The 14363-nt window shown below is 43.0% G+C and overlaps 1 protein-coding gene across 2 annotated transcripts in view; it reads right to left on the minus strand.

Annotated features, from left to right (window-relative positions):
- The window catches only part of LOC139408954 (calmodulin-regulated spectrin-associated protein 1-B-like), a 141152-nt gene that overhangs the window by 92329 nt on the left and 34460 nt on the right, over window positions 1-14363 (minus strand). For both annotated transcript variants that reach the window (XM_071153482.1, XM_071153481.1), the window contains exon 3: window positions 478-740. In XM_071153482.1, coding sequence (XP_071009583.1) covers window positions 478-740 — 263 coding nt within the window. The remainder of the gene's footprint in view (window positions 1-477; window positions 741-14363) is intronic.

Below are 14363 nucleotides of genomic sequence, written 5' to 3' on the forward strand. Positions count from 1 at the left end.
GTTACACCCCTAAAGTAGAGTAAAACAAAAACACACGTACGCGATGTGTTACAATTCTTACTAACACACACAGTGCTGGTGGCTGTGCTGCTAATTTGGCCAGAAGGCAGGGTCAAGGCAGATAGATGGCCTTCCTTTCCCAATCGTTCCCCTACTACTGACAGGATTTACAAAACTGTCACTGTAGCACCACATTTACTGTTGTAAACACCACCATGCATAGCTGCTGCACTAAAAGTACAAAAACAAAACAGAGTGCTTGATATTTCCTATCTCCTATCTGGTATACAAACATTTTATTAGGGTGACTTCATTTGTATCAATAAAACTGTGGGGGAGAAAAATGAAACAACTTCAAAAGCCAGACCCAAATATGGATGCAGACATACCCTCCCACACCAAGCTTTCCCAGTCCTAAACCTCAAACCCATAATCCCCAACTACAACTCTCTATCCAGCCCAGTACGTTCTACTCACCATCTTGATGGGGCTACAGTCCAGGTCACCGTCAGAGACTGGGTTGTTGTCGCTCTCCAGGACGTAGATGCCTTTCCGGGAGAGGGCCTGGATGACGGACAGGTGGGACTGGAGCGCTGAGGCCTGCTCGCCCTTCAGGATGAGGCCGCAGACACGGCAGTACAGCTCCCCGGACAGCAGCAGTCTGATGACGGGCGGCTTGATGTGCTCCTGCTCATACTGGTCCGTGTAGAAGGGGTCACATAGATCTTCTGGGATGTGGTCTGGAGGAGGGGAAGATGAAGAGAGAGAAATGCAGAGAGGGAGGTGGAGAGAGAAAAAAAGAGATAGTGAACTTAAATTAAAATAGTTGTTAGATACAGTTGGAAGTTTACATACACCTTAGCCAAATATTTAAACTCAGTTTTTCACAACTCCTGACATTTAATTCTATTACATATGTCAGTTAGGATCACCACTTTATGTTAAGACTGTGAAATGTCATTAAAATAGGAGAATGATTTATAACAGCTTTTATTTCTTTCATCACATTCCCAGTGGGTCAGAAGTTTACATAGACTCAATTAGTATTTTTTAGCATTGCCTTTACATTGTTTAACTTGGGTCAAACTTTTAAGGTAGCGTACCACAATAAGTTGGGTGAATTTTGGACCATTCCTCCTGACAGAGCTGGTGTAACTGAGTAAGGTTTGTAGGTCTCCTTGCTCGCACACGCTTTTTCAGTTCTGCCCACACATTTTCTATAGGATTAAGGTCAGGGCTTTGTGATGGCCACTCCAATACCTTGACTTTGTTGTCCTAAAGCCATTTTGCCACAACTTTGGAAGTATGCTTGTGGTCATTGTCCATTTGGAAGACCCATCTGTGACCAAGCTTTAACTTCCTGACTGCGGTCTTGAGATGTTGCTTCAATATATGCACATCATTTTCCTCCCTCATGTTGCCATCTATTTTGTGACGGGCACCAGTCCCTCCTGCAGCAAAGCACCCCCACAACATGGTGCTGCCACCCACGTGCTTCACGGTTGGGATGGTATTCTTCGGCTTGCAAGCATCCCTCTTTTTCCTCCAAACATAACGATGGTCATTATGGCCAAACAGTTCTATTTTTGTTTTCATCAGGCCAGAGGACATCTTTGTTGATCTTTGCCTCCACGTGCAGTTGCAAACCGTAGTCTGGCGTTCCTAGGAAACTATGCGGTTTTTTGTTTTTTTACGTGTTATTTCTTACATTAGTACCCCAGGTCATCTTAGGTTTCATTACATACAGTCGAGAAGAACTACTAAATATAAGATCAGCGTCAACTCACCATCAGTACGACCAAGAATATGTTTTTCGCGACGCGGATCCTGTGTTCTGCCTTACAAACAGGACAACGGAATGGACTCTGTGCAGCGACCCAAAAAAACGACTCCGAAAAAGAGGGAAACGAGGCGGTCTTCTGGTCAGACTCCGGAGACGGGCACACCGTGTACCACTCCCTAGCATTCTTCTTGCCAATGTCCAGTCTCTTGACAACAAGGTTGATGAAATCCGAGCAAGGGTAGCATTCCAGAGGGACATCAGAGACTGTAACGTTCTTTGCTTCACGGAAACATGGCTCACTGGAGAGACGCTATCCGAGGCGGTGCAGCCAACGGGTTTCTCCACGCATCGCGCCGACAGAAACAAACATCTTTCTGGTAAGAAGAGGGGCGGGGGCGTATGCCTTATGGCTAACGTGACATGGTGTGATGAAAGAAACATACAGGAACTCAAATCCTTCTGTTCACCTGATTTAGAATTCCTCACAATCAAATGTAGACTGCATTATCTACCAAGAGAATTCTCTTCGATTATAATCACAGCCGTATATACCCCCCCCCCAAGCAGACACATCGATGGCTCTGAACGAACTTTATTTAACTCTTTGCAAACTGGAAACCATTTATCCGGAGGCTGCATTCATTGTAGCTGGAGATTTTAACAAGGCTAATCTGAAAACAAGACTCCCTAAATTTTATCAGCATATCGATTGCGCAACCAGGGGTGGAAAGACCTTGGATCATTGTTACTCTAACTTCCGCGACGCATATAAGGCCCTGCCCCGCCCCCCTTTCGGAAAAGCTGACCACGACTCCATTTTGTTGATCCCTGCCTACAGACAGAAACTAAAACAAGAGGCTCCCACGCTGAGGTCTGTCCAACGCTGGTCCGACCAAGCTGACTCCACACTCCAAGACTGCTTCCATCATGCGGACTGGGATATGTTTCGTATTGCGTCAGATAACAATATTGACGAATACTCTGATTCGGTGTGCGAGTTCATTAGAACGTGCGTTGAAGATGTCGTTCCCATAGCAACGATTAAAACATTACCTAACCGGCTCAGACACAAGAGGCATGTGGCAGGGTCTACAGTCAATCACGGACTACAGGAAGAAATCCAGCCCAGTCACGGACCAGGATGTCTTGCTCCCAGGCAGACTAAATAACTTTTTTGCCCGCTTTGAGGACAATACAGTGCCACTGACACGGCTTGCAACGAAAACATGCGGTCTCTCCTTCACTGCAGCCGAGGTGAGTAAGACATTTAAACGTGTTAACCCTCGCAAGGCTGCAGGCCCAGACGGCATCCCCAGCCGCGCCCTCAGAGCATGCGCAGACCAGCTGGCCGGTGTGTTTACGGACATATTCAATCAATCCCTATACCAGTCTGCTGTTCCCACATGCTTCAAGAGGGCCACCATTGTTCCTGTTCCCAAGAAAGCTAAGGTAACTGAGCTAAACGACTACCGCCCCGTAGCACTCACTTCCGTCATCATGAAGTGCTTTGAGAGACTAGTCAAGGACCATATCACCTCCACCCTACCTGACACCCTAAACCCACTCCAATTTGCGTACCGCCCAAATAGGTCCACAGACATACCTATGTGAGAATGCTGTTCATTGACTACAGCTCGGCATTCAACACCATAGTACCCTCCAAGCTCGTCATCAAGCTCGAGACCCTGGGTCTCGACCCCGCCCTGTGCAACTGGGTACTGGACTTCCTGACGGGCCGCCCCCAGGTGGTGAGGGTAGGCAACAACATCTCCTCCCCGCTGATCCTCAACACTGGGGCCCCACAAGGGTGCGTTCTGAGCCCTCTCCTGTACTCCCTGTTCACCCACAACTGCGTGGCCACGCACGCCTCCAACTCAATCATCAAGTTTGCGGACGACACAACAGTGGTAGGCTTGATTACCAACAACGACAAGACGGCCTACAGGGAGGAGGTGAGGGCCCTCGGAGTGTGGTGTCAGGAAAATAACCTCACACTCAACGTCAACAAAACTAAGGAGATGATTGTGGACTTCAGGAAACAACAGAGGGAACACCCCCCTATCCACATCGATGGAACAGTAGTGGAGAGGGTAGCAAGTTTTAAGTTCCTCGGCATACACATCACAGACAAACTGAATTGGTCCACTCACACAGGCAGCATTGTGAAGAAGGCGCTGCAGCGCCTCTTTCAACATCAGGAGGCTGAAGAAATTTGGCTGAAGAAACTACCTGCCCTCCAGGACACCTACACCACCCGATGTCACAGGAAGGCCAAAAAGATCATCAAGGACATCAACCACCCGAGCCACTGCCTGTTCACCCCGCTATCATCCAGAAGGCGAGGTCAGTACAGGTGCATCAAAGCAGGGACCCAGAGACTGAAAAACAGCTTCTATCTCATGGCCATCAGACCGCCACCACTAACATTGAGTGGCTGCTGCCAAGATACTGACTCAACTCCAGCCACTTTAATAATGGAAATTGATGTAAAAAATGTATCACTAGCCACTTTAAACTATACCACTTTCATGTTTACATACCCTACATTACTCATCTCATATGTATGCAACCTCAGGAGGCTGAAGAAATTAGGCTTGTCACCAAAAGCACTCACAAACTTCTACAGATGCACAATCGAGAGCATCCTGGCGGGCTGTATCACCGCCTGGTACGGCAACTGCTCCGCCCTCAACCGTAAGGCTCTCCAGAGGGTAGTGAGGTCTGCACAACGCATCACCGGGGGAAAACTACCTGCCCTCCAGGACACCTACACCACCCGATGTTACAGGAAGGCCATAAAGATCATCAAGGACATCAACCACCCGAGCCACTGCCTGTTCACCCCGCTATCATCCAGAAGGCGAGGTCAGTACAGGTGCATCAAAGCTGGGACCGAGAGACTGAAAAACAGCTTCTATCTCAAGGCCATCAGACTGTTAAACAGCCACCACTAACATTGAGTGGCTGCTGCCAACACACTGACACTGACTCAACTCCAGCCACTTTAATAATGGGAATTGATGGGAAATGATGTAAATATATCACTAGCCACTTTAAACAATGCTACCTTATATAATGTTACTTACCCTACATTATTCATCTCATATGCATACGTATATACTGTACTCTATATCATCGACTGTATCCTTATGTAATACGTGTATCACTAGCCACTTTAACTATGCCACTTTGTTTACATACTCATCTCATATGTATATACTGTACTCGATACCATCTACTGTATCTTGCCTATGCTGCTCTGTACCATCACTCATTCATATATCCTTATGTACATATTCTTTATCCCCTTACACTGTGTATAAGACAGTAGTTTTGGAATTGTTAGTTAGATTACTTGTTGGTTATTACTGCATTGTCGGAACTAGAAGCACAAGCATTTCGCTACACTCGCATTAACATCTGCTAACCATGTGTATGTGACAAATAAAATTTGATTTGATTTGATTTATGGCGGTTTTGGAGCAGTGGCTTCTTCCTTGCTTTACGGCCTTTCAGTTTATGTCGATATAGGACTCGTTTTACTGTGGATATTGATACTTTTGTACCCGTTTCCTCCAGCATCTTCACAAGGTCCTTTGCTGTTGTTCTGGGATTGACTTGCACTTTTCGCACCAAAGTACATTCATCTCTAGGAGACAGAACGCGTCTCCTTCCTGAGCGGGATGACGGCTGTGTGGTTCCATGGTGATACTTGAGTACTACTGTTTGTACAGATGAACGTGATACCTTCAGGCGTTTGGAAATTGCTCCCAAGGATGAACCAGACTTGTGGAGGTCTACAATGTTTTTTCTGAGGTCTTGGCTGATTTCATTTGATTTTCCCATGATGTCAAGCAAAGAGGCACTGAGTTTGAAGGTAGGCCTTGAAATACATCCACAGGTACACCTCCAAATGACTCAAATGTTGTCAATTAGCTTATCAGAAGCTTCTAAAGTCATGACATAATTTTCTGGAATTTTCCAAACTGTTTAAAGGCACAGTCAACTTTGTGTATGTAAACTTCTGACCCACTGGAATTGCGATACAGTGAAGTATAAGTGAAATAATCTGGCTGTGAACAATTGTTGGAAAAATTACTTGTGTCATGCACAAAGCAGATGTCCTTACCGACTTGTTAAAACTATAGTTTGTTAACTTCTTTCGGATCAGTGCGACGCTAGCGTCCCACCTTGACAACATCCGGTGAAATTTCAGAGCCCCAAATTCAAATTAAATTACTATAAATATTTAACTTTCATAAAATCACAAGTGGAATACATCAAACTAAAGCAACAAGTCGGTTGTTGTAAATCCAGCCGCCGTGTCAGATTTCAAAAAGGATTTACGGCGAAAGCAAACCATGCGATTATCTGAGGACAGCGCCCCGCATACCAACACATGAAAAACATATTTCAACCAGGCAGGTGCGACACAAAAGTCAGAAATAAAGATATAATGAATTCCTTACCTTTGAAGATCTTCTTCTGTTGGCACTCCAAAATCTCCCAAAAACATCACAAATGGTCCTTTTGTTCGATAAGTCCCTTCTTTATATCCCCAAAATGTCCATTTATTTGGCGCGTTTGATTCAGAAATACACCGGTTCCAACTCGCCCAACATGACTACAAAGTACCTAATAAGTTACCTGTAAACGTGGTCCAAACATTTCAAACAACTTTCCTAATCCAACGTTAAATACCCTAAAACGTAAATAATCGATAAAATTTAAGACGGAATATACTGTGTTCAATGTGTTAATGACTCCAACCTAAGTGTATGTAAACTTCCAACTTCAACTGTAGGTACTTGCCCTCTTGCTCAGTTGTGCACCGGGGCCTCCCACTCTTTCTATTCTGGTTAGAGCCAGTTTACTCTGTTCTGTTGTACGAGATCTTCAGTTTCTTGGCAATTTCTTGCATGGAATAGCCTTAATTTCTCAGAACAAGAATAGACTGACAGGTCTCAGAAGAAAGTACTTTGTTTCTGGCTATTTTGAGCCTGTAATCGAACCCACAAATACTGATGCTCCAGATACTCAACTACTCTAAAGGCGGCCAGATTTATTGCTTCTTTAATCAGGACAACAGTTTTCAGCTGTGCTGACATAATTGCAAAGGCTTTTCTAATGATCAATTAGCCTTTTAAAATGATAAACTTGGATTAGCTAACACAATGTGCCATTGGAACAGAGGAGTGATGGTTGCTGATAAATGTAGATATTCCATTAAAAATCTGCCATTTCAAGCTACAATAGTCATTTACAACATTAATGTCTACATTGTATTGTATTTCTGATCAATTTGATATTATTTTTAATGGACAAAAATTTACCTTTTCTTTCAAAAACAAGGACATTTCTAAGTGACAAACTTTTGAATGGTAATGTATATCTATATAAATACACATATATTCATATATATATAAATATATAAACATTCATACATACACATACATACATTTTCTTTTCACAAGAACTGTTCATCGGGAGCTTCATCAAATGGGTTTTCATGGCCGAGCAGCCGCACTCAAGGCTCAGATCTCCATGCCCAATGCCAAGCGTTGGCTGGAGTGGTGTAAAGCTTGCCGCCATTGGAGTCTGGAGCAGTGGAAATGCGTTCACTGGAGTGATAAATCAAGCTTCCCCATCTGGCAGTCCGATGGATGAATCTGGGTTTGGCGGATGCCAGGAGAACGCTACCAGCCCCAATGTATAGTGCCCACTGTAAAGTTTGGTGGAGGAATAATGGTCTGGGGCTGTTTTTCATGGTTGACATTCTAGACAATGCTGTGCTTCCAACTTTGTGGAAGGCCTTTTCCTGTTTCTGCATGGCAATGTCCCAGCGTACAAATCGAACAGGTGTCCACATACTTTGTCATATTGTGTATATATTTCCATACTATGAGGTTGGAATATCATCAAGTCAAATTAATTCATAAAGCCATTTTCACAAATCACATACACCTCAGCAGATGTCACAAAGTGCTTATACAGAACCCAGCCTAAAATCCCAAAAGAGCAAGCAATGCAGATGTAGTGACAAGGTGGCTGGCAAAAACTCCCTAGAAAAGGCAAGAACCTAGGAAGAAACCTAAGGCGCTGAGGGGGCGGCCAGTTCTCTTCTGGCTGTGCCGGAGGTAGATTATGATAGTACATGGCCATTAAGGCCAGATCGTTCTTCAAGATGTTCAAACGTTCATAGACGACCAGCATGCTCAAATAATAATCACAGTAGTTGTAGAAGGGAAAACAGGTCAGCACCTCAGGAGTAAATGTCAGTTTGCTTTTCATAGCCGAGCATTCAGAGGTTGAGACAGCAGGTGCGGTAGAGAGCAAGCGAGAGAGACAGAGTAGGAAAGGGGGATACCTAGTCAGTTGTACAACAATGCATTCAACCGAAGTGTGTCTTCCGCATTTAACCCAAACCCTCTGAATCAGAGCGGTGCGGGAGTTTGCCATAATCAACATCCAAGTCTTCGGTGCCTGGGGAACAGTGGGTTAACTGCCTTGCTCAGGGGCAGAACAATATATTTTTACCTTGTCAGCTCAGGGATTCGATCCAGCAACCTTTTGGTTACTGGCCCAATGCTCTAACCACTAGACTACCTGCCGCCCCAACACTGTGGAATTCGTGAAAAGTATGATAATGCCCTTTAAGCATAAGAGCCGTTTGATAAGACCACCTGAAATTTCAGCCTGTTTTGGTGGGATGGAGTTTTGGCTTGCCTGGCGACTTTTATTTTACCTTTAATACAGCAGGGAGTCCCATTGAGACTACAGGTGTGTTCGTAAATTTAATCTGGAGTGCCAGAGTGTGCTCTGGGCTTTCCTAAACTCGTTGTCAGATTGTCAGTTTGCTCCCTGAGCTTTTAGAGCGCACACTGGGCGCTCTGGATGAAAAGTAGGGTGGATCCGAGCGTTCTGATCTAACAACAGCAGTCAAGCACCAAAACTAATTGGCTAGCTACTTCCAGACACAAACAAGAGAACAGCTCACTCTGACCATTTTACTCGCCGTAGCAGAGCTGGTTAGGCTGTTTTCATGTTATCCAGAGTGTTGGAGACTGCAACTGTGCTGCTGGCAACAATTTAATTACGTTTTTTTGGCCGGTGTTTTTTGCTGACACCGGCAATATTCAACAGGTGTTGAGCATTTGTAAATTTGTCAGTTATTCTGGGCTCTGGCAAACAGAAGAGAGTGCACTGAAATCAGAGTACACAGCCAAAGCGAATTTACCAGCTACGTCTATCGACAGTTGTCGCAGTGATGTCATAAACATTCTACTGAAATAGTTACTTGCAATAGTTACTTGCAGTCTTTTGTTTAGACATTTAGCTACCTAGTTAAACAATGAACCATAATCCCAACTCATAACGTTACTACCCTGCATGAATCTGCAGGTAGCTAACCAACCAGGTTCAATGTTAGCTAGCTAACATTAGGCTCTGACTAGCAATGCAAATGGCTCTGATAAAAATAATATTACTACACAGATCAAACACGTAGCGTTAGCTAACCAGCCAGCCAGCTAAAGTTAGCTGTTAACCTACTAGGCTCGTAATTTAAATACTTTATTCGTATTTACAGACAGCATACACGTTTGTTATTAAGGCACGTGAAAGTTTTTCCGTGGCTAAACCAACTAGGCTCGTAATTTAAATATTTTATTTGTATTTACAGACAGCATACACGTTTGTTATTAAGGCACGTGACAATTCACATGTTCAAAAAGGCATTTAAAAAAACGCATTTTGATGGGGGAAAAAAACATGTTAAGTTCAAATGGCTCTCCTGTTAAGTAGTAATGAGCGACATAACTAATTTCCTGAAACTAGTCACATTTTGTCTCGGAAACAGGAGTGGAGAAATATGATGTATTTCTTTGATCTTCAGAAAATGCAAATAAGCGCTCAGGGACCGTGTTGTGTTGTCTAAATACTCAATTTTCTTCAGCGGCATTAAAGCTGACAGTATTTCACTTTCAGGCACGTAAAACATGTATCCAAAATAAAATGTACTATCAGAAACATGTTGGATCGTTTTCACAGCTTTTCATTATGTAATTGAATTGGAATTGTAAAAACATTTAATCTTTGGAATTTAATTGGAATTGTATTTTTCCCAGTAAATGAAACTAATGCAATTAGTATCAAACATTTACTGCAGGATGTCTTCAAAAATCATTTCAACTTGTATTTCTAAATTTCCAGTATAGCTAGGCTGTCAGAACAGTGACATGATCAACCTGAAATCCTGAAGGAAATTAATTCGAATGTGTGTAATATTTGGGAATAATATTGATTTAAATGATTTCAATTTACCTAACTTTGGAATTGAGAGGAATTTAATTATTATAGGTGAATATAACTATTTAAAAACAGAAGAAAAAAAGCTTTTAGTTAAAAATATTCAGGACTAACTTACTCTTTGACACCCATTCTGAAACTACTTTGTTAAGTCTTGCGGTCAATTCAGTCGCTGTGGTAGCTGATGTGTATAGTGTTGAGTCATCCGCATACATAGACACACTGGTTTACTCAAAGCCTGCGGCATGTCGTTAGTAAAGATTGAAAAAACTAAGGGGAATAGAAGGCTGCCCTGGGGAATTCCTGATTCTACCTGGATTATGTTGGTGTGGCTGTACAGTAATATGTACAGTAAGAATGCACATATTTTCTCATTAATAAAAGGATATCTTAACATCCAATATATTTCAACATTTTTAAAAAACACATCAAGACTCCAAACCAAGTAAAAAAGAAAATATTTTTTAAACAACACCCTCTGTGTTCTGTCAGACAGGTAACTCAATATCCACAACATAGCAGGGGGTGTAAAGCCATGACACATACGTTTTTCCAACAACAGACTATGATCGATAATATCAAAAGCCAGAATGAAGTCTAACAAAACAGACCCCAATCTTTTTATCAATTTCTCTCAGCCAATCATCAGTAATTTGTGTAAGTGCTGTGCTTGTTGAATGTTCTTCCCTATAAGCATGCTGAAAGTCAGTTGTCAATTTGTTTACTGTAAAATAGCAAAATACTGTATGACCTCTTATTCACAATATTAGGCTGAGCTTTTGGAACCTTGGTTTTCCTAGATATGGCAAGTATATTGTGATCATCACATCCAATGGATTTGGACAACGCTTTCAAACAAATTTCTGCAGCATAAGTAAAGATATGATCAATACGTGTTGATGATTTCATTCCTGTGCTGTTTTTAACTACCCTGGCAGGTTGATTGATAACCTGAACCAGGTTGCAGGCCCTAGTTACAGTTTGAAGCTTTACCTTGAGTGGGCAGCCTGTTGAAAGCCAGTCAATATTTAAATCACCGGGGATGGTAGGGGACGCCATGTGTGACTGACGTGTTCTCCGTTTGCTCCCGTGGTATTCTTAAAGTTTATGTGAATTCTGCAGCAGAACCGTATTTATTTTCAAATATTAATTTGGTGATCCCTTTCCGTAAAAACCAAGACTACTTTGCTTCCGAATGTCAGCATGTCGACCAAACATAAGGCCAAGAGCATGACTTTGAGAAAACCCGGCCTACAAGACCCGCTCTCATCACCGCCCTCTCCTGAGTCTGAGGGCCCGGGGACGCACACTTTACCCGGGGGCGCGGCTTGGCCTGGCTGCGCTGAAATGAACATTCGAGGCCATCAAACTACTACGCTCTGAGATAGTTGAAATGAAAACACAGGTGGTTGCTACGATTGAGGCCAGAATACAGGAGGTTTCTGATACTTTAAAAGCAGATTTAACCATCCTGCGTAACGAGACTGTTCCGGCAATTACATTACTCAAAACAACAACTGCGTCACACACTACAACGATTACAGCACTGGAGGCCTCCGCTACTAATGTCTCCGATTTAACTACATCCCTGGAGACTGAAGTTAAACGCCTAGCTGCGGATTTGAAAAAGGTGAGGGAGAGCTGTGTGAGTTTAGAGGGATTCTCTCGCCGTAATAATCTGAGACTTGTATCAGTCCCAGAGTCCGCGGAAATGCATCGCGACCACAGATTTCGTTTCAGGGCTGCTGAAGGATGTTCTTGCCTTAGATGAAAAGCCCCTGATTGATCGAGCCCACCGGTCGCTGCGCCCAAAGCCCCGGGATGGGGAGGCCCCGTGACATAATTCTTCGAGTGCACTTTTTTCATGAGAAGATGGAGATCCTCCGAAGAGCCCGCAATACCACTCTGAGCTTTCAAGGACAGAGCTTTTCCATTTACCAGGACTACTCCCCCACTGTTTCCAGGCAGCGCGCAGCTTTCGGACAGGCCAAACGACTACTTTGCGACCATCCAAGTGTGAAGTATGGACTGCGATTCCCGGCCCGTTTATGGATATCTCATGAGGGTAAAGACCACACATTTGAATCTCCGGATGAGGCTATGGCTCACATTCAACGTCACATCAAGAAGTCTTGAATATGCTCACAGTGTGGATTATAAGTACCCCACTTGTGGTACAATTATGTTTAGATATAACAGGCTAGTCTTGTATAGTTGGTGAAACTATTCAGGCTTATTTGATGTGATCTAATGTTTTGATTATCTAGTGTGCGTGCCTGATCTCGCTCACCTATTTAGTTTGTTTACACATTGTCTCAGTGACTCAAAATAGTTTTGGTTATTTGTTTACTGCATCCGTTTGCATTGACCCAGTAAACAGTAAATGTCTCCCGAGGCTACACGGTTTCTGGGGCCTCACTTTAATTTTAAAAGTTTTGAGCGTCATTTATGCCCAGCAAACGTTCAACGTTGCGCACACGTAGTTTTTTGGTATTGGTTGTAAGCTGTCTCAGCTTCAACTAGACTACTATTATAATTACTATTATTTTTGATTGTCTAACTACGATTTCCTTACTTCAAAATAGATTTTTGGCTGAGAGCCTTTATACATTTTATTTATTTTCCCTCTCAATGCCTGTTATAAGACGGGGAATACAATTATATACATCTACAAGTGGTGCTTTTGTCATTCCGTTTGCATAAGGGATTCGCCTTTTTTTTTTTTTGTTGTTGTTTTTTTTTTGAAAAAAATACATACAAATCTTTCTTTTTGCTGCTTGATCCACTAACAAAACGCGACTTTAAAGAGCGGGACTGTGGGTTTAGGTTTAAGACCGCACTCTCACAGACATACTGTGCGAAGAGAACATGTTCTATTTAGGCTTGTACCTCATTTGGGGAGGTATTGTCTGGGATGGGGGGAGGGGGTGGGTTGGGCAGGTTGAATTGTTCAGTTCTAATGTTGTCATTCTGTCTTTTTAGTTTTTTTTTCTGTTTTTTTTTCTGTACTTTTTCCAAACATTTACCACCGTACATTATTACTCTGAGACAAGTTATTCTGGGGGTTTTGGGCGCTCATTGCTTTTCCATTCTATGCTCTAATGACAGGGTTGAATAACGGGAATGCCCAGAGGGGCCGAAATAATACGATCAAGTACATTTCTTGGAATACCAAAGGGGTTAACAACCCGATGAAGCGTAAGAGGGTGCTGACACACTTAAAGGGTTTGAATGCAAATATTGCATTTCTACAAGAGATTCACTTGAGGACTGGTGAGCATTTTAGGATGCGTAAGGACTGGGTTGGTCAAGTGTTCCACTCAAACTTTCATAGTAAATCAAGAGGTGCTGCTATTCTGGTTGATAAAGCTACTCCCTTTGTAGCTTCTGAGGTTATTGCTGATCCTAAGGGACGATACGTCATAGTAACTGGTGAACTGTTTTCTACCCCTCTTGTTTTGGCTAGTGTTTATGCTCCCAATTGGGATGACACAAGTTTCATTTCTTCCTTTCTGTCTGCTATTCCCAATTTAGATTCTCATTTGTTGATTTTAGGGGGGGATTTCAACTGTAAAATGTCCCCAGTTCTGGACAAGTCCTCACAAACAAATACAGGCCCATCTAAATGTGCCCTACTTATTCAATCCTTTCTTCAGAAATATGCTATGTTTGAGGCCTGGCGTTTCCTACATCCTACAGATAGACAGTATTCCTTTTATTCTCATGTTCATCAAACATACTCCCGGATTGATTACTTCTTTTTGGACAAAAAACTTCTGCCTAACCTTCGGCAGTGTACTTACGAGAGTATTGTTATCTCTGACCATTCACCATTAGTGCTTGAACTAGAGTTTCCCCAGCGACCTCCTAGGTGTTATCAATGGCGTCTCAACCCCATTTTACTCTCAGATGAGTTTGTCAATTTCATTTCTTCTGAAATTGCCTTATTCCTAGAAACGAATTCAACACCAGGTATGTCCTGCTCTACCATATGGGAGTCTCTCAAAGCATACCTACGTGGCCAAATTATTTCTTATACAGCCAACCAAAACAGAGTTCGCTCCCAGCGACTTCGGGACCTGAGCGAGTCCATAGCCACATTGGATGAGAAGTATGCTACGGATCCTTCCTCTGATCTGCATAAAGAGCGCCAACTACTCCAATCTGAATTTGATGAGCTTTCTACCAGGCAAGCTGAACAGTTACTCTTGCGAGCTCGATACAAAGTCTATGAACAAGGCGACAAGGCCAGTAAACTCCTTGCACATCAGAT

Source organism: Oncorhynchus clarkii, chromosome 5 (genome assembly GCF_045791955.1).
Source record: "Oncorhynchus clarkii lewisi isolate Uvic-CL-2024 chromosome 5, UVic_Ocla_1.0, whole genome shotgun sequence".
Classification (NCBI taxonomy): Eukaryota; Metazoa; Chordata; class Actinopteri; order Salmoniformes; family Salmonidae; genus Oncorhynchus; species Oncorhynchus clarkii.